A 21,667-nucleotide genomic window follows, 5' to 3' on the forward strand; every position below is an offset into this window, starting at 1 on the left:
GGGCTTCCCACAAACCCCAGCCCAATTTTAGGGGTGCAGCAGGGTGACAAGAGTGGGAGAAGTCCTTTTATGGGAATTTGCTCTTGTTGACAGCTCAATCCAGCTCATAGAAAAGTATTTCCCTATTTTTTCAGATTTTTCCAAATGTTTGAAAAACTAATTTTATATGTGTTTAAAGCAACAGTGGTGATATGTCTTTGCTGGTTTTTTTAACTCCTTTAGGCCATACCCGTTTGTTCTATTCTATTCTAAATTCCACGGGCTAGAAATGTGTGTAGATGCAAGAACCTTTGGGAATGAAGCTCGATTTATCAGACGTTCTTGTACACCCAATGCTGAGGTAGGCTTGCAAGTTTTAAAATATTTCATAGTAAATCTTTTGCTGAGGGTGGCAGAATACAATTTGACTGTGTATACATATTTTCTGGTAATGAAATAGCGGCTCAATAAATTTAAAAAAATCAGTGAATATATTCAACATAAAGTTCCAGAACATTAGTGTTGCTAGTTTAAAATGAAGCAAGGACAGTTGCTGTCAGTTCACAGTATGCCTTTGTAATCGTAAAGTATTATAAATATTTCCAAGGGTGCTATTTTCAGGATTCTCCAATTAAGTCTAAAAGAGGAATACATATAACTTAGTTGAAATCCTCATATATTATGCCTCCACTTAATTGTATCGGTAAGGATGTGGAAACAGAAGGTCTGTTCTTAATTTTTTAACTTAAAGGGCCTGACCTGGACAGATTTTGCATATGTGGGGCAAAATATGCTCTTTTGATCTCTGCACTAGGATATAGAAGGCAACCACTTTAAAGTGATACATGATTTTTGTAACATCCCACTGTATCCAGAAAACTGTTTTCCTAGATTCATGTGCAAAGTCTAAAGAAATTTATTGGAATACTGTAAATTTGTCTGTAAGCAATGGAATGGGCTTTATATATATCTTTATAACTTACATAAGTTGATAGTAATGATTGCTATTTCAGTTGAGTGTTTCTGAACAGAGGCCTTTACCAAAGAAACAATAACTGATTAAAGTACTTCGGTGGAACAAGTCTACAATTTTTGTTTCCAAATATATTAAAAACTGTTTAAATATGTTATTTTTCTGTGTTTAGGTTAGACATGCCATTGAAGATGGAACCATTCATCTTTATATCTACTCCATCCAAAACATTCCAAAGGGAACAGAAATAACTATTGCATTCGATTTTGATTATGGAAATTGGTAAGTCAGGTTGGGCACAAATATTAGGGCTGAATTGTCAGATATGAAATTGCTTTGTTATTGTTAATCAAGTGGTCTCCATTCATTTACATTTTTAAAGATTACAATAATGGGATGCCATTAAAATGCAGTGGTCTTAAACCCCACAGTTTAACAGAGAATCTGGCGTTGCTGTGATTCATATCACATTAGAATTGCAGGATCAAACATGTACATGTAACTAGCACATGTACTAGTTATGAATTGTGCTGGTAAGATTATCTTTCCATTGAACATTGCGGTGTTAAATTCAGAGTAAGCCTACAGAGGATCGGACTGCATAGAAAGCAGTACTGTGCAAATGTTTTTTGCAAAGTTTTTCGATATTTCATTTGTTGTTGTTTTTATTTTTAGCAAATACAAAGTGGACTGTGCTTGTTTGAAAGAAAATCCTGAATGCCCAGTACTTAAGCGAGGCTCTGAACCTACAGAAAACATAAATACTGGATATGATACGAGAAGAAAAAAGGGCAGAAAAGAGAGAGATGCTTCAAAAGAAAAGGAGACTCAAAACCAGAACATCACCTTGGATTGTGAAGGAGCAGCCACCAAAACAAAGTTTCCAGACAACAGACAGAGAAAGCTTTCTCCCCTTAGGCTATCAATCTCAAATAATCAGGTATTACAGCATATTTAAAATTAAACACATGACTCTGAAGTTTCCCATTTCCTTCCGGGTGGTGGTTGGGGCAACTCCCAAGAGCACAGATTTTGTGGGCCAAGACGCCGTATGCAAATATAAAACTCCCAAACCTTCAAGGAACTGCTGGCTTGGGGCATGGGGGTGGGGTTATTTTAACTGGATGGCTTTGTAGAAGGTACCTCATCTTGAATTTTTAAAAATTAACTTGTTGAACAGCATCAGAATACTTTTGCAGATCACAAATGTAAGAACATCATGCTGTGCCTTGAGATCCAGGATCTTACCAGGGTTTGTAGCCTGGTAGCATTTATATAACACAAGGGTAGGGAACTGTGGCCCCGCCAAATGATCAACTCCCACAAGCCCCAGCCTACACAGCCAGTGGTTAGGGATGCTGGGAATCATAGTGCAGTAACATCTAGAAGGCCACAGGTTCCCCATTCATGATACAAGCAGCTGTTGAAAAGAAGCAATATTATTTGTCTCACATAGGTCATAGGATGTTAACTTTTAAAGAAAAATCCTTACAAAGCATTTATTTGTTGGATTGGCAAATGCAGGAGGGGTTGCTTACACAGTAATGTTTCTTTCCTCGGACATGGCTGAAAATTCAGTTCCACCTAAGGAATGGAACAGGAGCATGATGTGTAGGTTGAGGATTAGATGAATTTGAAGCGATCATTAGTTGCACTTGTTGCTTTTCCATTTTCCTCGCAAGGCACAGCAAATGAGTCCTTACAGATACTGATCTGCAGAGTCAAGTTACCATTGTTTTGCTTAGGCCATATCTGCACATATCTGTTGAATAGGAGCCGTTCTCTTGCCACATGGGTATACTAGCTATTCTGTGGCAGCTGTCAGAGATATTCAGTGTCCCACATTTTAAAAAAAAAAAGTTTAGATTGGTTTTTATATTCCATCAAACCCATTGAAAACAACAAAATCCTTGGGAGACTATGTGCATGCCAGGAAAATCATTCTAGGGTAAGATCCACTGACTCTGCATCACTGTTAATTTTCTTTTTAAGTCATATGTCTAGTGGGACATGAGAGATTTAGTTTCTGTTTTAACATATTTTTTCTCCCTCCATTCCACCCCCAATCTGAGATAGACTAAAGGGGAACATAAAGGGAGCTGTTGGGAGCCATGCAGATCAGCGCACAATCTCCCAAGACACCTGAAATCCTCTTGCCTTTCTTTTAAATGATACTGATTAAAATGCTGTGGACAGTGTTTAAAACTGGGAGGTAAGAGAGGAAGGTGTTTCAACCCACAATGTGCACTGCTACTGAAATGCTCAGAATTCCACAGCATAACACAGAGCAAAATGAAATTGTGTTTTGGCAGTTGTACTGGTTTTTTTCCGGGGGGGGGGGTGGAGTTGCACTTGTATATTTTCAACTTTTGGGAAGCCTGGTACCTCAATCACAGAATTGTAATGAAGAGTGGTCATCTGTGCCCCAAGTAATATTCCCGTCAGGAGTATCTTGTATTTGTAATCATTTTCTGCACCCTTAAAACATCTAGTAGTTGTGAAAATTGGCTTTATGTGTCTGAAAACCTGCTTTTGAGGGTAGGATTCATCACATCAAGTACTTAAAAACTTTTTAAAAGGATCAAGCAGCTAGTATTATTGACTGCTCTGTGATAAAATAGAAATTTTTCAGTAGGCAATTTTATGCACATACTAGGCATGCAGTCCTAGACACACTTGGGAGTAAGCCCTACTGGTTTCAGTGGGACTTTACTTCTGAGTAGACATGTATGGGATTGTACTGTAAAGGAACAAATATTTTTAAAAACCTAGATTAATAGTGGATTAGCAAAGTTGCATATATATTATTAACTTTGAGGTGATGTTCTAGAAGTAACCCAAACAAAGATTGTCAGGCCAATTTTGGAGGCAAAACTGCCTACATTAAATCCTAGTTTCTTTTTTATTGTTAGAGCAGCTGACAGATTCAGGACACTTGTCTGACCACTAGCTTGCATGTCTTCATACAAATAAGTACTAAAACATATTTGGTCATTTCTTTAGTTGGCAAAAAAAGATGCTTTAGTCACTGGATATTTATTTCTAGATGTTTGAATTGTTGCTTTTGCATGTTACTATGGCTAATTGGTTGGCTGCTTTTGCAGTGGTGATGCGAGGCTTTTTATGGTACAATTCTATATACATGTCTACTCAGAAGTAAGCCCCACTGAATTCAGTAGGACTTGCTCCCAGGTAAGTGAGTATAGAATTGCAGCATAAGTATCATATAGTATTTGGCGTTCCCTCGGTTATAGCAGCAGTAGTAGTAGAGCTTCTGTAAAGCAGTCATTTCCATCTTTCAGGAGCCAGATTTTATTGATGATATAGAAGAAAAAACTCCTATTAGCAATGAAGTAGAAATGGAATCAGAGGAGCAGATTGCAGAAAGGAAAAGGAAGATGGTAAGTTGGGAAGCTAGTAGCTGCTTAAAGCTGTCACTACAGATTGGTGACAGCTGCTCTTCCCATGCTAATCATTGCTGCCTCTCTTAGGTGTTTAGTGTTTGAGAATATTTGAAATCTGCTCCTGATACATGCTAACAATATCTAAAACTTGAGTCTTGTGTGTTTCTATTTTTGGCTTGAGTGTTACTTTCTGAAAAAGGGCTGTGTGTGTGTGTGTGTGTGCGCTTGCGCTTTCTTGGGAGTTTACATATTCTTGATTTTGCGCTGCTGAAGTCTTGTTTCAGTTCAAAGAATGCACTTTCTGTACCTTGAGATAAGAAAATCCCAGTATTTTCCATAAGTGATTAGCCAAGTTGAGTAGATGTCTGAAGATTGGGGGGGGGGTCCCTCCTCTGTGTAGATTTAACAAAGAGAAGTCAGATAAAAGGTAAAGGTAAAGGTACCCCTGCCCGTACGGGCCAGTCTTGACAGACTCTGGGGTTGTGCGCCCATCTCACTTAAGAGGCCGGGGGCCAGCGCTGTCCGGAGACACTTCCGGGTCACGTGGCCAGCGTGACAAGCTGCATCTGGCGAGCCAGCGCAGCACACGGAAACGCCGTTTACCTTCCCGCCAGTAAGCGGTCCCTATTTATCTACTTGCACCCGGGGGTGCTTTCGAACTGCTAGGTTGGCAGGCGCTGGGACCGAGCAACGGGAGCGCACCCCGCCGCGGGGATTCGAACCGCCGACCTTTCGATCGGCAAGCCCTAGGCGCTGAGGCTTTTACCCACAGCGCCACCCGCGTCCCCTAGAAGTCAGATACCCTGCCCTTAATACAGTAGTACACAAACTACTTACATTGCTGTATGAATGTTGCCTTATTTAATTTTAAAATATGGAACTTCAAGCAGGGGCACAGGCACATCAGAAGGGGTCAGGAAACTGGGAGAATCCTGACGTGATGAAACATGAGGGTTGACTGAGCAGTTGAGAAAGTTTGGAGGAAGACATAACTGTTCACAGAATTAGCACAAAGCGAGCCGCTGATACACCTCTTATTCCCCCCGCCCTTCCCCTTAATTTCATTGTTTTGCTGCTACTAACGTGGAGACAGCACACCTCTCTCTCCTCTGTGCCCCATTCTGAGGTTGGGTGTTCCTCCTTGGCAGGTGGCACTCTGGGAAAGGTGGCCTAGGAGAGTGACTACATGCTGCCACTTTTCTACATGATCACATGCTGTAATTGGTTACATGTCTAGCCACCCTATTATCTCAGGCTACTGCTCCCAGAATGCCTTGCTCTGAGGAACGACGCCTCCCCTTTCCTTCCTCAGGGATGCAGGGAGGGGCAGGGGCTGTGCTGCTACTGGGATAGCATCCATAAAACATCTTCATTTGGGAAATCTTCCTTTGGTAATCTTGCATCTGCTCTGGGAAATAATTAACTGCATCAGCTTTAATTTTAATTTTTAATGTTTTTCCAGTTTTCTGATACACATCATGTTTTCCTATCATACATTGTTTCTGTACAGACTTCCCAACCTAACACTCTGAGGCATTCTAGATATACCTTGCTTTTTTCTGCCTATCAGTTACTTTACCCCTCTTTCATTCCTTGGTTGTAGTTAGCTGTTGCTCATAAGGTTGCCGCTGCTTGGAATTTGATTTTGGTATCATATCTTTTTAAATACTTCCCAAAGCCTTCTCACTTGCCCCTAGTCTGTTTGTTGTTCTGGTACCTTATTTTGGGTGTCATATTTTCTAATTCTGCAAATTATATCAATTTATGCAGCCATTGTTCTTTCGTAGGAATTCCTCTTTCTTTCCATTTTCTAGCATATACTATTCTGGCTGCTGTTGGATAACACAATAGATTACGTGCCTTCATTGGTATGTCTTCGCCAATTACAGCCGATAAGAAGGCTTCAGGTTTTGGGGGGAATGTAAATTTGAAGATCTTTTTTATCTCATAGACCATCTCCCAATATTCTTGGGCATGTTTACACAACCACCCTATGTGTGTAAAAGATCCCTCTACTGCATCAGCTTTAAAGATCTGTCAGTTAAGTTTGTGTAGGAATATATATGGGTGAGGGTGGTTATTACCAATCACCAAAGTCACTTGCACAACAGTTTTGAGCTAGCACACAAACTAGTAGTTTGAGAATGTTTCTGTTCTGTTGGCAGTTTCCTTGAGTGAGGAGGCCTTATTTTTTAGGTCTCTGGAAAGAGAGGCTTATAATGTAATATACAAAGGGACGTTAATAGGAATTGCAAAAATGTGAACGCTGCTGGGTGTTATGTGGGTCTTTCATTATTCCACTACTCTTATGACCAGAGTGCATGGCATCTGATTGCAGGGTAGTGCCATGTTGCTGATGAAAGTTCATATTGCCTATAAAGGTATTGCCTAGACCTCACCATTAGGTCTAGTCGTGGCCGACTCTGGGGTTGCGGCGCTCATCTCGCTTTATTGGCCGAGGGAGCCGGCATACAGCTTCCGGGTCATGTGGCCAGCATGACTAAGCCACTTCTGGCGAACCAGAGCAGCACACGGAAATGCCGTATACCTTTCCGCCGGAGCGGTACCTATTTATCTAATTGCACTTTGAAGTGCTTTCGAACTGCTAGGTTGGCAGGAGCAGGGACCAAGCAATGGGAGCTCACCCCGTTGCGGGGATTCGAACCGCCAACCTTTTGATCGGCAAGTCCTAGGCTCTGTGGTTTAACGCACAGCGCCACCCGCGTCCCCATATTGCCTATACTAGGATGTTATATTCACCTGTGGCATCAGCATTTATTTTATGCTGTATCTTGATTGTGTTAAATTGATTCATAGACTACCTTTTCTAGAGGTTCTAGCTTCTGAGTTATCTTTTAATATACCGTTAATATTTAAATGATTCCTTGTCATAAGGAAAAACACTGGTGCTAAGAAAAACTTGTGATAAAAGTAGCCTGTTTTCTCTATGTTTCAGTAGCACAAGGGTTAAAAACAGTAGGCAAATCTTGGGTCTTCAGCTGCTTTGTGCAACAGAAGATAATACATGCTATAGCCCTTTTTTTTAATGTTCCGCCAAGTTCCAGTTAATCATTTTCACCCGTATAAGGGTGAAGAGGGATCATGTTCCGTGATGAAATTTTTGGTCTTATATGGGGGAGTGGTATAATGAATAGGCCAGATGCCATTTAAAGGGAGTAAGTTAGGAGGTCCTCCACATTTATCGGTGAAAAGCTATGAAAATCATGTTACCACCAAGCATGACACAGAATTTCCAGTTATACTACCTTTATATAATGCATTTATTATCTGGAAATGAATTGGGAGCTCTAAAGGGCACAGCATGACCTTGTAACAAAGTGATGAAACAGAACCAGTGTTATCCTTCACCACTGGAGAAATGGGAGCCCTGACTGCAGAATGCAAGAATGCAAACACTGAGGTAGTAGGTAAACTCTGTTATCTTAAGTTGTGACCTGTCTCTCTAGTCTAGAGAAATAGAGCAGACTTGGCTAGTTCTTCTCCCTGAAGCTAGGTGTGCCAGCTGCATGGCTTAAGCTGCCTTGACTATTAACAAGAGCATTTGGAAGGTACTTGCTGATAAAGATCAAAGTGAGATGGGGGCACACCACACTTCCTAGCTTGCTAGGACAAAGAAACAAAAATGTGAAGGCAACTTTGTACCTGAGGCCGATGCTTCATGCAGTGAGGTGTAAGAACTGCTTCCTGGAACTTTTAAGACCTTTCTGAGCAGCTACAGATCCCACCAACCTTGGTGGAGATCTTTGCAATTCTATCGGTATAAAACCACATAGACCTATTGCTGAAGTAAAGTGTTTTGACACACACTCCTGTTGAAGGCGCACGGGGCCTGTTTCTGTGTGTGGTCCCTAGTTACAGTGGAAATTTTGTTTGATTCCTTGTAGTGTGATGCCATCTCTCCCAGGAACATATCCCACTGCTTCTCATCACTTGAAAGATCCCTGGTAGTTCAGCGATGATTTACTTTCATTTTCCCCTTCCCTTCACTTTGTTGTCTTATGAAAGAGTGATGAAAGAGTGATAAGTTAAGAGCAAAGACTCATTAAAATTGGATCCATGAATGCAGGGATCTGGTGAGTTATTGGTGATGCATAAAGTGCCTGTTGGAGGTCCCCTGGCTTACATAATCAAATAATAGTTTGAATAATATTGTTCATTCGTAAGACTACTAAAAAAAATGGTAAAGTCAATATAATGGATAAAAAATTGGAATGCTTTGTCATATTAGATGACACTTAAATAGAAATTGGGATGATAAGGTTTTCTGGAACAAAATTTATTTTTACACATCAGTAGAGAACAGCCAGTGCACTAAAATGCTCCTTATCATCATGCATTACTTTTTACCATTTTGAGGAACAGAAGTTGGCATTTTGACTGGGCACCTTATGCCTTACTAACATGTGAAACTGTTGCTTAGCAGGTTTAAATGAATGCATTTATCATGTTCTAAGAAGTCTAAACCCCAGTATCCCACCATCACAGATTAATGTTGACAGTCTGTACAGGCTCTGGTACACTCAGCAGAATTTGACGAGGAGCAAAATTACACTTTGTTAACTGTAAATTATAAATAGGTGTTTATAAAATAGTGTATTTTAAAAAGAAATCATGGAAAGATGCTTTTTCATTCAACACAGGTTCAAACGGGAAGATAGCAATATTGATTTAAAATTGGGTTTAATATAGTTTTGAAACAGCATTTTTCATATAGACGTGCACAGAAAATGTACATCATATACTTTCATTGCATCTTATTCTGTTAAAAATATTAAGAAGCTTATTGTATTTTAATTCTAGTTAATATTCTTCTTTCTGTACCATATAAGGAATTGACATTTATTGGCAGGTGTGTACCTAATTTGTTTTCTTTTGCTCCAAGTTAAAAAAAACCACAGTGCCGTGCCTGAGTGTCAAACATCAGTATATAAGCTAGCATATAATGATAGTGCTGATCCTGTAACTTGTTTTGGCCGTTGTGCAGAAACAGTTGGAACATGGCTAAGTTTTATGTCCTTTTATTTTATCTTCAGCATACATTGCTTAAAAATTAATGTTGCTTAATTCTTCAGACCAGAGAAGAACGGAAAATGGAAGCCATTCTTCAAGCTTTTGCCAGGCTAGAAAAAAGAGAAAAAAGAAGAGAGCAGGCTTTGGAAAGAATTAGTACAGCTAAAACTGAAATTAAACCTGAATGCAAAGAAACACAGATCATCAACGAAACAGAATTTGTACAGGTAGTGACATATAACTTTATTAAGTTTAAGCTGACTTGAAAGATTAAGCTTTTCTGTTATGTGTTTATGTTTGGGCAACACTTTGCTGCTATAAGTTACTGAGCAGCGTTCTTTCATATCATCAAGGCTTTGTGTTGACCCAAAAGAGTGCCTTCGAAATCCCTTATAAAACTCAGGACTTCTGAAATGGTACTTGGAACAATTTGCATATTGTTAAAAGAAGACTGTCATTATGTGACTGTCATTAAGTTGCCTCATCCATTGCTGAAAATTTTGGGATAGGGGGAAATCACATTAAAAATCACTTTCAAATATGTACTTACCATTGGAAAAATTACAGAGCGGTTATTCTTTCTAGCTATACAAGGTATGCAGTTTATCTGACGTTGGTGTTTCATGCATTTTACAAGGAACCAGCAAAAGAGGAAACTGCCACTAAGCCAACCCCTGCCAAAGTCAATAGGACAAAACAGAGAAAAAGTTTCTCTCGGAGCAGAACTCATATCGGACAGCAGCGGAGAAGGCACAGAACTGTTAGCATGTGTTCAGATATTCAACCATCCTCTCCTGATGTGGAAGTTAGTTCACAGCACAATGAGCCTGAAAACACTGCACTTTCAGCTGAGCCTGAAACTGAGACAACTGTTCCTGAAATAGTTCCTGAACCAGAACCCCCAGCACTTAACAAATGCCCTACTAAATATCCTAAAACAAAAAAGGTAAGTGTATTTCCAAGCTTAAACGGATCCTTTCATTTGTGTATTAAATGTCTACTGTGATGTTCTTTGCAAAGCAGCTCAGGGCAGCATTTAAGCAGGAATATACTGGTTATCAGCTCTGTTTGGGGATGAGGAGGAGGGAGTGCCAATGGTTTCTTGTTTGAGCAAGTGCAGTAATGCAGGGGTACCACAAGAAGACCTTGTATGGTTTTGAGATGTGCTATTTAAAGAAGGCAAGCGTGCTTTCTTCCTCTTCTACACTCACTTCCCCTAGGAAAAATAGGGAGGAACCTGGATACTAGAAGGTAGGGAACCTTGGGTAAGGATCAGGGGCCCCTGTTAACAGGAGGGGGGCCCCACCCCCCATCCAAGACACCAGAATGCCATCATGAGATGGGTAAATAGGGAGAGGTGCAAGACATTGGAGAGACCTCAAAAAAGCAACAAAATGTGTTAAGGTAGGTCTGCACAAACGCCCAAGAAACCTAAGTGAAGACCTCTGGGTGGTGGGACTACTCCTCCGTCTCCAATGATTTTGGGTAGGGAATGCTGACTTAATTTTTGAAGTCAGAAAATGAAGGGAAGGCTAAAAGGTCTCCATACTTCCTGATACCGCCCAGGAGTTACCCTCCTATCTAGGAGAAGTGAATGCAATGACTTTCAGGGTAGGGAGGATCACAACACTGAATTATTGCACCTTAAGGGGCATACGTCATGATTTGAGTGTCTGTCTGGAAGCAGGAACAGTTGACATCTCTTATTTTGTCCTATAGGATGCATCTCCTGTGAGGACTCCTAGGTCTGGAGTTTGCCTTCCACTGAGAGGGAGAAAACACAGCATAGCCTCCCTATGAAGATATTGAAAGAGCTCATGTTAGGCTTTTTCTGTGAAACCGTAGGCCATGGCATTGCTAACAGTCAGTAGTTTTCTTGGGTTGGGTTTGCTTTCAGTTGCTGCTAGCTTGGAAGGAAATAGTGATCTAGGTGTCACAGAAATAGAGCCAGTGCAGTAGTCCTTGTTTTTCAGTGCTTCTTTTCCACTAAGTAGAAACAAAATCCTAAAAAGGGAAATGAAAGTTTGTGGCCATCTTTTAACTGTGGGGTTGCTCCAGTTCAGTGCATGCAGAGCATCTATGGAGGGGTTTCTATAGTAGTCTGGTTTCCCTCTTCCTCTGTGGTACATATGCATGGATGTTCAGCATACCTGAGCATTCCGGGAAGCCTATATCCCAGTCCAGCCTCTCCCTTCTCAATTCATTCAGGGAACACATTCCTTGCAGCTCACATTCCTTGACCAGAAGGATGGGAAGGGCTGGACACAAATTTGTGAGGTATGTCTCCCATTCCCTATAAGGGCCGGGCATATTCTTTTGTGTGCATGCCACCAGCTGTAGATTTATTGTTTGTAATATTTTTGTTTTTATCCTGCCTTTCTGTGTAAAATACCCAAGGCAACTAACAAAAACAAAACTGTTAAATGAAGTGAATGCAGCACAACAGCACAGCAATATTAAATAATGCAATATTACCAGTAAATAATAGGTAAGGATTCTGCCATAGCACCAGAGGCCTCTGAATTAAGAGGGGGCTTTCATCAGAAGACCAGAGAGAAACAGGCAGGCTTCTCAAGGAGAGAGTTCTAGAGCCTGCAGTAACAACCGGGAAATATGTTTCTGATGTTTACAACAGCAGCTACATACAGATAGCATGTCGCAGTAGCCCAATGTGGATATTAACAAGGCTTGAGTAACTGGATAAATTGAAAGGGTGGTCTATTCCTGGTCACTGCTGCCACCTGAACAGCTCCAGGAAACTCCCGTTTTTAAATTCAAACTTTTCTTAAGGAAATTGATTGGAACAGGCTGCTTGATCTGGCTTAAACAGTCCAATCCTGTTCACGTTTACACAGAAATAAGTCTCACTGAATTAAGAGTGTGTTTTAGGTTGTTGCCTCAGTGAGCAAAGAATGGCAGGGCTTGTGTGCGGTAAAAATGTTGACACCCATTAGAAAAAAACACACAAGGGAAGGCCTCTTGTACAAGAACACCACACCACCCTGCATGCATTTAGACAGAAAAACTTAGGAACAAGTAAATTAAAAACGATTGCTGATGCTTGTAGTACACACATCACTTAGTTTAAGAATGCAGGTTGTTTCTCAGTAGCATTAGTAAAAAAAAGCTGACATCAGCATCGCTGGCTAAAACTTTTAAACAGTGGCATTTTACCACAAATTTACCACTTTCTAGGATTTGACAGCAAATCAGCTCTTACCGTCTAGTATATTTTACCTTGACACAGCAGCCATGTCTACACAATTAAATACTGGTTTAATAAGACAGAATACGCATGAGCTCTGGGTACCCACTCACAATTCCTTCCTGTGAGCAGGGAAACGAGCAAGGAAGCCCCAGTTTCCCCATTCGATCAGGAATTAAGGTTAATGGCTTTCAAACAAGCTATATGATGCAAAGCCAAGGGTTTAAAGTGGCTTACAACCTTGCTTGTTTAGAAGCCATTAACCTGATTTTGCAAACCTGGTCAGTTACTTGGATTACCAGTGAACCTATAAATGGTGTATCTGTGTGCAGTTACAGCTTCATTAGTTACTTTAGTATTTGCACTCTCCCATAGTACTGAACACGGTCTTAATGTGCAGTTGATAACTACCTTCAGCAGAAGGGCTATGTTGACTTTTCCCTTTTCTGTTTAGCACTTGGTGAGTGAGTGGTTAAGTGAGAAGAACGAGAAGACAGGAAAACCGACGGACAGCCTTTCAGAAAGGCCCCTGCGTATAACGACAGATCCTGAGGTTTTGGCTACACAGCTGAATTCTTTGCCCGGTCTCACTTACAGCCCACATGTATATACTACTCCTAAGCACTATATTCGTTTTACATCGCCATTCCTTTCGGAAAAGAGGCGCAGAAAAGAACCTGTGGAAAACATTGGCTCTTGCAAGAAGGTAGTGTTTCCTTTTTGTTTTTCCTCCTTTTGATATTAAAACAAATAGCTATTTCTTAAATCTTGTGAAATATCTACAGACTAGATAAGGCAGGTGGCTACTGGTGAAAGGCTTTTGCATAGTGCTACCTATTCATTAGGGACGCGGGTGGTGCTGTGGGTTAAAGCCTCAGTGCCTAGGACTTGCCAATCGAAAGGTTGGCAGTTCGAATCCCCGCGGCGGGGTGCGCTCCCGCTGCTCAGTCCCAGCGCCTGCCAACCTAGCAGTTCGAAAGCACCCCCGGGTGCAAGTAGATAAATAGGGACCGCTTACCAGCGGGAAGGTAAACGGCGTTCCGTGCGCTGCTCTGGTTTGCCAGAAGAGGCTTACGTCATGCTGGCCACATAACCCGGAAGCTGTACGCCGGCTCCCTCAGCCTATAGAGCGAGATGAGCGTCGCAACCCCAGAGTCGTCCATGACTGGATCTAACGGTCAGGGGTCCCTTTACCTTCACCTATTCATTTCGTCGTCAAATAAAGACCTTCTTTTCCATGAACTGTTAAATAACAACTTAGTCCACTTTTTGTTCCCCTTGTAAAAGTTTGCGCTGTGTCATGTCTTATATCATTTTGTAAAACAGACTAGTGAGTTTTTTTAAAAAAAATTGCACATGGCCTGGAAATGATTTAAATCAATAATTATAATGGATCTCACTTGGTACCCACGGACTAGAGTTTAATTATATTCTTTTTTTCCCCCCAGCGTTGGTTAAAGCAAGCTCTGGAAGAAGAAAACACAACAGCTGTAGATAGGTTTAATTCACCATCTCATGAAAGATCTAGAAGTCCCACAGTCAATGGTGAAAGTAGAAGTCCCTTGTTATTAAATGACAGTTGTTCTTTATCAGGTAAGGATTTTTGTTATACGGTGCAAGCCATCCTCTGAAATGGTTTAACCCTTTTCATCAAACTTGCAGGGGACCTGATGTTTAAGAACCTGGTTGGGCAACCACTTCTCTCTACTTTCTTTTGTACTAAATGTTCATGGTTAGTGGCATCTTTCCTGCTGGAGAATATAGTCACACTCTGCTTGAAAGTTCAGCTGCTTCCACCAACAGAACTCCCGGTACCCTCTGTGTGTGTGACCAAGATTAAAGAGTGCTGCCCTGAGATATTTTGCTATCACAATCAGTTCATGAAATCTGACATATATGCCTTTATCTCAAGCTAGGATCTATACCTCACCCCCACCACCACCTTGTGGAGAACTGGGCTTGTTGGAAAGTAAATTGCAGGTCTCTAGTTATAATAATAAGGGACGCGGGTGGCGCTGTGGGTTAAACCACAGAGCCTAGGACTTGCCGATCAGAAGGTCGGCGGTTCGAATCCCTACAACGGGGTGAGCTCCCGTTGCTCGGTCCCTGCTCCTGCCAACCTAGCAGTTCGAAAGCACACCAGTGCAAGTAGATAAATAGGTACCGCTCCGGCGGGAAGGTAAACGGCGTTTCCGTGCGCTGCTCTGGTTCGCCAGAAGCGGCTTAGTCACGTTGGCCACATGACCCGGAAGCTGTCTGCGGACAAACGCTGGCTCCCTCGGCCTATAGAGCGAGATGAGCGCCGCAACCCCAGAGTCGGTCACGACTGGACCTAATGGTCAGGGGTAACTTTATCTTTACCTATAATAATATAATAATAATTTACTATTTATACCCCACCCATCTGGCTGGGTTTCCTCTTTCCTTAGAGTTCCTCTGAGCTCCATGTGTTCTGAAAGGCATTCTTTGTGGAAATGGAAAGAACAGAGTGAAGCATCTGGAAACCGATGTATTGATTTCTAGCCAACCATTCAAGTTTTAGGGACCCCCTTGATGGACTGGGAATGTTTTGCCTGTTCTGCATTTGGTGGGAGGAGGTAGAGTTGGGTGTGTGTGTTTCTCCAAGCATAGCTAGTTTTCCTTCTGTGGAATGAGTAGTTTGTGGGGGCAGATACCTGGTTTGGCAATTGAGACTCATGTCGAATCTCTGTATTGTACTCAAGGTTCCTTGGGCAAGTTGCTATATTTGGTGTCTAGTCAGACGGCTTCCCAGGTTTCCAAATGTGCACATGGACTCTGGATGCTTTAGTCAAGATTACTGCATTGCAGGGGATTGGACAAAAATGGTTTATTGATGGAACCTAATAACTGTGTTGAAATCTTGATGGCTTAACAAGAAAGCATCAATTGTTGTTTTTTGTTTGCCTTCATAACATGCAGACCTGACAACACCGCTAAAAAAACGAAGAGTCTATCAGCTGTCGGATTCTGCCTATTCAGAAACATCTACACCTATTCCTTCTCCATATGCCACACCAACCCATGCTGATCTCTCTGCCTCAGATCCATTGCTGTTTGCAACTCCTCCTAGGATAAAAGCAGAAGATGAAACCTGTAGGAATGGTTATAAGCCCATTTACTCACCTGTTACGCCAGTGATTCCATGTGTACATGGAAATGCAATGCACTTTGAGGTGAGCTTTTGTATATTTCTATACTCTTACCTGATTCATCAACTTGCATTGACAGGTTTTTTTTATATAAAAAACCCCCAGCTATCTTAGCAAATGGTGGAACGTGTGGTAATGGCTACCAATCCAGTCTTTAGAAGGGGGTTAGACAAAATTCAAAGAAGTTTTAACTCCTAGCATATATTCCAGGGAGGCAGAATGAAATAAAGTAGTTTAGATGTTGTTTAAAAAATGGGATGCTTTCATATGTGATTTGCATTAAAATAAAACTTCCATGCTTAACTTTTTTAATGCAGAATATTTCTTCACCTGAAAGTTCCCCAGAAGTTAAGAGGCGAACGTATAATCAAGAGGTAAGGAGAACTGTAAGAAGTTACTGGGAAAGGCTTATGTGTGTTTTGCAAATCTTCCTCCCAGCTATGAACAGCTGCTAATAATTGTTTGTGGAAGAATTGGAAGCAGAGCACAAAAGGTCCTGCGTTTAATCCCTCGCATCTCTATGCAAAACAGGAAGAGTTCTATCTGAAACCCTGGAGAGTCGCTGCAGGGTCTCATTTCTCTAATTCCTGTAATCTACACCAGTGTTGGGACGCGGGTGGCGCTGTGGGTAAAAGCTTGCCGATCGAAAGGTCGGCGGTTCGAATCCCCGCGGCGGGGTGCACTCCCGTTGTTCGGTCCCAGCGCCTGCCAACCTAGCAGTTCGAAAGCACCCCCGGGTGCAAGTAGATAAATAGGGACCGTTTACTGGCGGGAAGGTAAACGGCATTTCCGTGTGCTGCGCTGGCTTGCCAGATGCAGCTTTGTCACGCTGGCCACGTGACCCGGAACTGTCTCCGGACAGCGCTGGCCCCCGGCCTCTTAAGTGAGATGGGCGCACAACCCTAGAGTCTGTCAAGACTGGCCCGTACGGGCAGGGGTACCTTTACCTTTACCTTACACCAGTGTTGAGTTCCAATATTTTTTATGAATTGACATATATGGGCCACATCTGTGTTAAAGGCACAATAACCAAAACTTGAGTGGCACATTAGGATTTTATAAATAGATAGATGAAAAAAAATACTTCAGTGGAGCCATCAATGAAATAACATTCAGCTAGGTTCATTTTCATTTACTTTTCTTGGACGTTGTGTGTTACATTTAATTGCTTCTCTCTCGGTGTGCAGGGATTTGACCGGTCCTCATCAGCAATGCTAGCACTCAACCCTTTCAGAAATTCCAATCTAACAGAAATGTGCCTGCAAGAAATAAAGACTATTGGATATTCCAGTCCAAGAAATAGGACTGATGGCGCCAGGCAGTGCTCTGGAGAAAACGAAACGGCCTCAGACCTCCAATTGGGACTTGAAGCAATTGAGCAAAGTGCACTGCATAAAACTTTGGACAACCCCTGCCATGATAGGACTGATGCTAGCAGCCAGCTAGAAACTGCTCACTGTGGACGGGGAACAGTTTATCCAACTTGGGTAAAGAGTCCCGACAGGACAGGTGTAAATTTCTCAATGAATTCTAATCTGAGGGACTTAACTCCTTCGCACCAGCTGGAGGTAGGAGGTGGATTCCGAATAAACGAATCAAAGTGCCTGATTCCAGATGATGCCAGAGGCGGCATGTTCATGGAAACACCTGTTTTTTGTACTTCTGAAGATGGACTCGCAGCTGGCTTTGGGAGAACTGTCAGTAGTGACAGCTTGATGGACGGAAATTGCACACCCCAGAATCCTCCACAAAAGAAAAAGGTTACAACCTTTAAGTATAAATTCACACTTTCATTTTTTTATATCTGTACCTTTTCTGCCAAGACAAAATTAGATAAGGTGCTTCTATTTACTATAGGAGACATTCTCAAATGGGTTTACGATTGCAGCCTTAGTATTTTAAGTTGAGCATTTAAAGTTCTAAGTTATCAAATTAATGTTAAGGGTGCCTACGTTTGTCTAGATCAGGGGTCTGCAACCTTTAAGACAAAAAGAGCCACTTGGACCCATTTCCAAAGAAGAAAAAACTGGGAGCCGCAAAACCGGGAAGGTGATGTCGGGACGATGCATGACTAACGCACGCACCGCCCCAATGCGACGTCACGGCCAGTACAGCACCCGCCACAGTGGGGAGTGTCGGGGCGCACAATGCGCCTCCTCCCCTCGCTAGTATCCGCCCCGGAGCCACGACAAAGGTGTAAAAGAGCCACATGCGACTCCGGAGCCGCGGGTTGCAGACCCCTGGTCTAGATCATGCCATTTAGTGTTTGTTCAGCTTCAAGAACAAAAATAAAATTTATAGTCTATATTTACTAGTTTTGAGGAGACTTGATTTTCTTTAGCTTAGAGGAAATTCTTTGTACAATACATAACTGTTGCAGATATGGAACCTGGAATGCTTTTAAAATAGTTGAATAATTAAAAATAATACCTTTTGATCAAAACATCTCCCAGTGACATGAAATTTAGTAGTGAATGGTCTAGAATCATCTCATAAATGCAGCATTGTTGAAGCTTAGCAGGTGCCTTGGATAGGTGACCTTCTGTAATCCATTCTGAGATTTGCCATAGAGGCGTATGATTATGATATGAATACAAAGGCAGTGGCTTTGATCCTCAATTCTATGAGCAGAGTGTTCCACTTTTGGAACAGGGTTTTCCAACCTCTCCCTTCATGCTACAGCCCCGCGAAAAGCTAATGAGGGCCAGAAAACCCTCTGGAATGGTGGCAAAGGAAGCTGCAGTAGGAAGGGAGCAATGGGAGCGCTGCCTCTCTGTAGCTAAACTGGTGTCCTGATAAAAATGAAACACAAGGGGAAAGGGTTCGTTTTTAGCAGAAAGTTTAGCCATTAATGCTGGGGCAAGTATTTTAAGACAGACAAACCAAATAGTTATGATGCATATACGTAAGATTCTGAAAACTGTTACTGCCCCAGTTAATCTGAAACGAGGGGAATTGCTCAGAAAGGACATTTTCAGTAGTTCTGCTTCACCGTTTGTTCTAATGTAGGAAGTCCAGTATGCAGTATCCCAAAATTATTTTATTACGATTGCTGCAGGTCATTAGGTTGGATCAAAAGGGTCCACTTTCACTTGTGGAAGTCCTCTTCAGCCCACCGAAGGAGTGTTTGGTACCTTGTACTGGAGCATTGTGTTAGAAAAGTAAAATGCAGCCAAATATGTTTTTCTGGTTGCACCAGTGGAAGTGGAAGAACGGTTACAAAATTAACCGCTTACCCTCACCATGCAAACTCTCACACAAGTATTTGCAGAACAGTGCTAGGAACTAGCCCGTCAGTTGCCTGCACTTTCTGGTTTGCCAGGGATGAGGTGCACACTGGTGCACACTGCCTCGTTGCTCCCTTTTCACTCCTTGCTAGGCTCAAGCAAGATAAACAACCAGGGAGCCTTGGGTTCATGCTATGTCTGAACTAAGGACTGTGGATTGTTGCTTCCTAAATTGCAACAGCCACAATAAATCAGAAAGTCTGGGTCATCGTTATGTGCAAACATACTCATTCTCTTACTCATTCTAATTTTAGATTCATTTTTGCAAAAGAGTTATCCTCAAAACTAATGCAACCAGATTCTGTGTTGGATTTTCTCTTAAAGATTATGCAAACTCCACTTTTATAATAGCCTAGAAAGAAATCTGGGGGAACTGTCCAAACAGTTTGAGTTGAGACATCCCTCAACTGTTCTTTCCACTTTTCCCATAGGTGTCGCTTCTAGAATACCGCAAGAGGCAACGAGAAGCCAGAAAAAGCGGCTCCAAGGCAGAAAGCTTTCCCCTTCTAACCATATCGCCACACTCTGCTGGTGGAGGAAACAACGGTGGTTCTGCCGACGGGTATAACAGCAGCGAGAACGGGGAGCCAGTTGAGCGGGAGCACACGGCTAGCCTCCCTTTACCATTGCCAGCCACCGATTATAGCACCACTTCAGAAGAAACAGAAAACTCCTCTTCATCGAAAGAAGCTTCAAGCGAGAAGAACGATCCAGAGGTTCAGTGGTAAGCTCCTCTAAATAAGTTGCTGTTAAACTGAGGGCTATTACAAAGGAAAAGATGACTTTTGAGTAACACAAGTGTTCAGATCCTCAAAATAGGGTGGTGAAATTTCAGACTGATGAAAATTTAACAAGGTGCCCTTCTGCTACCATAAGAAATGTATGCGTCAGCCTTTAAGGGTTTGAGCACTGGTGGGCCATCTTCCATACAGTTTGTGTAGTCGAAATAGGCAGAACACAAGCCGTGCTTGCATGGGAAGTGCTTGCTGTGACCTTTCCCCCTTAAAGCACCAGTCATAACTACTTTTAAAGGAAGGTTTAGCTGGAAAAGGCTGCACAGTGGTGCCTCGCAAGACGAAAAGAATCCATTCCGCGATTCTCTTCGCCTAGCGGTTTTTTTGTCTTGCAAAGCAAGCCCATTGACAGCTTAGCGGATTAGCACTACAGCGGTCTGTTAAGCGGCTTATCAGCGGAACAGCTGATAAGCGGCTTAGCGGCTTAGGAAAAGGGGGGGGGAGCGGAAAAAACCCGCGGGGACTCGCAAGATTTTTTCGTCTTGCGAAGCAACCCCATAGGGAAATTCGTTTTGCAAAGCGCCTCCAAAACGGAAAACCCTTTCATCTAGCGGGTTTTCCATCTTGCGAGGCGTTCGTCTTGCGGGGCACCACTGTATTAGTACTCCACGTTCCTTAGTTCCCATGGATTTGCTGAGAGATGAAGAGTACTACATTCTATAAAAATAAAATAATGGATTTGGCAGGGGGTTGGACTCGATGGCCCTTGTGGTCTATTCCAACTCTATGATTCTATGTGGGTGGCGCTGTGGTCTAAACCAGTGAGCCTCTTGGGCTTGCCAATCGGAAGGTCGGCAGTTCGAATCCGCTCGACGTGTACCATGCAACTAAGTGTTCCCCTGAGCAGTAGGGAGATACATTTTTTTCCAATAAAAAATTATCCCGCAAACTAAGACTTCATTCATTTTTGTTTTGAAGGACTGCTTCAACTTCAGTGGAGCAAGTGAGGGAACGAAGTTATCAGCGAGCTTTGCTTCTTAGTGATCACAGGAAGGACAAGGACTCTGGTAAGAAAACATTTGGTTGATCCTGAAAGTGCTCCTTTGAACTTTGAGGAATTTCGTGGTTGTGTTTGGTCTGCTTCTGATTGAGCAGGAAGAAATGGAATTACTGGTCACCACCTGATCTTGTATTCATCTCATTTTATTAAGAATGCTTCAAGCTTGATTTTTAAAATTCAAACTTGAAAGTTTAATCCACCCAGTCTGCATGGCCATTGTATACTTCTGTCTATAGACTTACAGTAATTCTTATTGCAGATCCTGAAAATCCTGAGCCCACAACTGAATGTCCGTCCCCAGATACTTCTCTGAAGGCTTGCAAGAGTCCTTTAAAAGTGAGCAAGGTACTACTATACAAAATATTTTCACGTTAGTGAATGCACACATACATGGCTTGAATGTCCCTGCTTCTTTCCTGGTCACTATAGCTTAAAACTGATGTTCTGAATTTTGCCTGAATGCAGATATACTCACTGCCAGATGCTGGCAAGAATCCATGTTTGTGAAATTAATTAATATAAGCATTTAAAAGCTTAAAAGTGACTCTTTATCCATCTGTCTCATTGATGCACATCTAAAGGAGGAACAGTAGCTAATCCAGTGAGTAACTACACAATATTGTTTACAAGCCGGATAGTCACTTGCTTCTGCTGCTATTTATATTAAGCACCAAAGTCCCATTTTTCTTTAAATTTGATTTCAAAGTTTGTGTTTGTCTGCTATCCTCAGGAGTAAGAAGTGTTGCATTGAACCCCGTAAACCTCACTAGTTGAACAGGCCTGCATTGCGTCCATAGCTCTGAAGATAAGGATATGGATATGCT

At 42.0% G+C, this 21,667-nt stretch overlaps 1 protein-coding gene across 13 annotated transcripts in view; it reads left to right on the forward strand.

Moving 5' to 3' along the window:
* The window catches only part of KMT2E (lysine methyltransferase 2E (inactive)), a 58,756-nt gene that overhangs the window by 34,801 nt on the left and 2,288 nt on the right, over positions 1 to 21,667 (forward strand). For 9 of the 13 annotated variants that reach the window (XM_028747423.2, XM_077935776.1, XM_028747421.2 and 6 more), the window contains 15 exons: positions 223 to 340; positions 1,125 to 1,234; positions 1,628 to 1,892; positions 4,255 to 4,353; positions 9,450 to 9,614; positions 10,025 to 10,333; positions 11,596 to 11,664; positions 13,047 to 13,298; positions 14,041 to 14,185; positions 15,533 to 15,786; positions 16,080 to 16,136; positions 16,950 to 17,522; positions 19,481 to 19,773; positions 20,762 to 20,850; positions 21,103 to 21,188. In XM_028747423.2, coding sequence (XP_028603256.2) covers positions 223 to 340; positions 1,125 to 1,234; positions 1,628 to 1,892; positions 4,255 to 4,353; positions 9,450 to 9,614; positions 10,025 to 10,333; positions 11,596 to 11,664; positions 13,047 to 13,298; positions 14,041 to 14,185; positions 15,533 to 15,786; positions 16,080 to 16,136; positions 16,950 to 17,522; positions 19,481 to 19,773; positions 20,762 to 20,850; positions 21,103 to 21,188 — 2,884 coding nt within the window. Of the gene's footprint in view, positions 1 to 222; positions 341 to 1,124; positions 1,235 to 1,627; positions 1,893 to 4,254; positions 4,354 to 9,449; positions 9,615 to 10,024; positions 10,334 to 11,595; positions 11,665 to 13,046; positions 13,299 to 14,040; positions 14,186 to 15,532; positions 15,787 to 16,079; positions 16,137 to 16,949; positions 17,537 to 19,480; positions 19,774 to 20,761; positions 20,851 to 21,102; positions 21,189 to 21,667 lie in introns of those variants that run through there. The other 4 variants (XM_028747427.2, XM_028747428.2, XM_028747429.2 and 1 more) reach the window with 4 other exon arrangements.

The sequence above is a fragment of the Podarcis muralis genome, chromosome 10 (genome assembly GCF_964188315.1).
Source record: "Podarcis muralis chromosome 10, rPodMur119.hap1.1, whole genome shotgun sequence".
NCBI lineage: Eukaryota > Metazoa > Chordata > Lepidosauria > Squamata > Lacertidae > Podarcis > Podarcis muralis.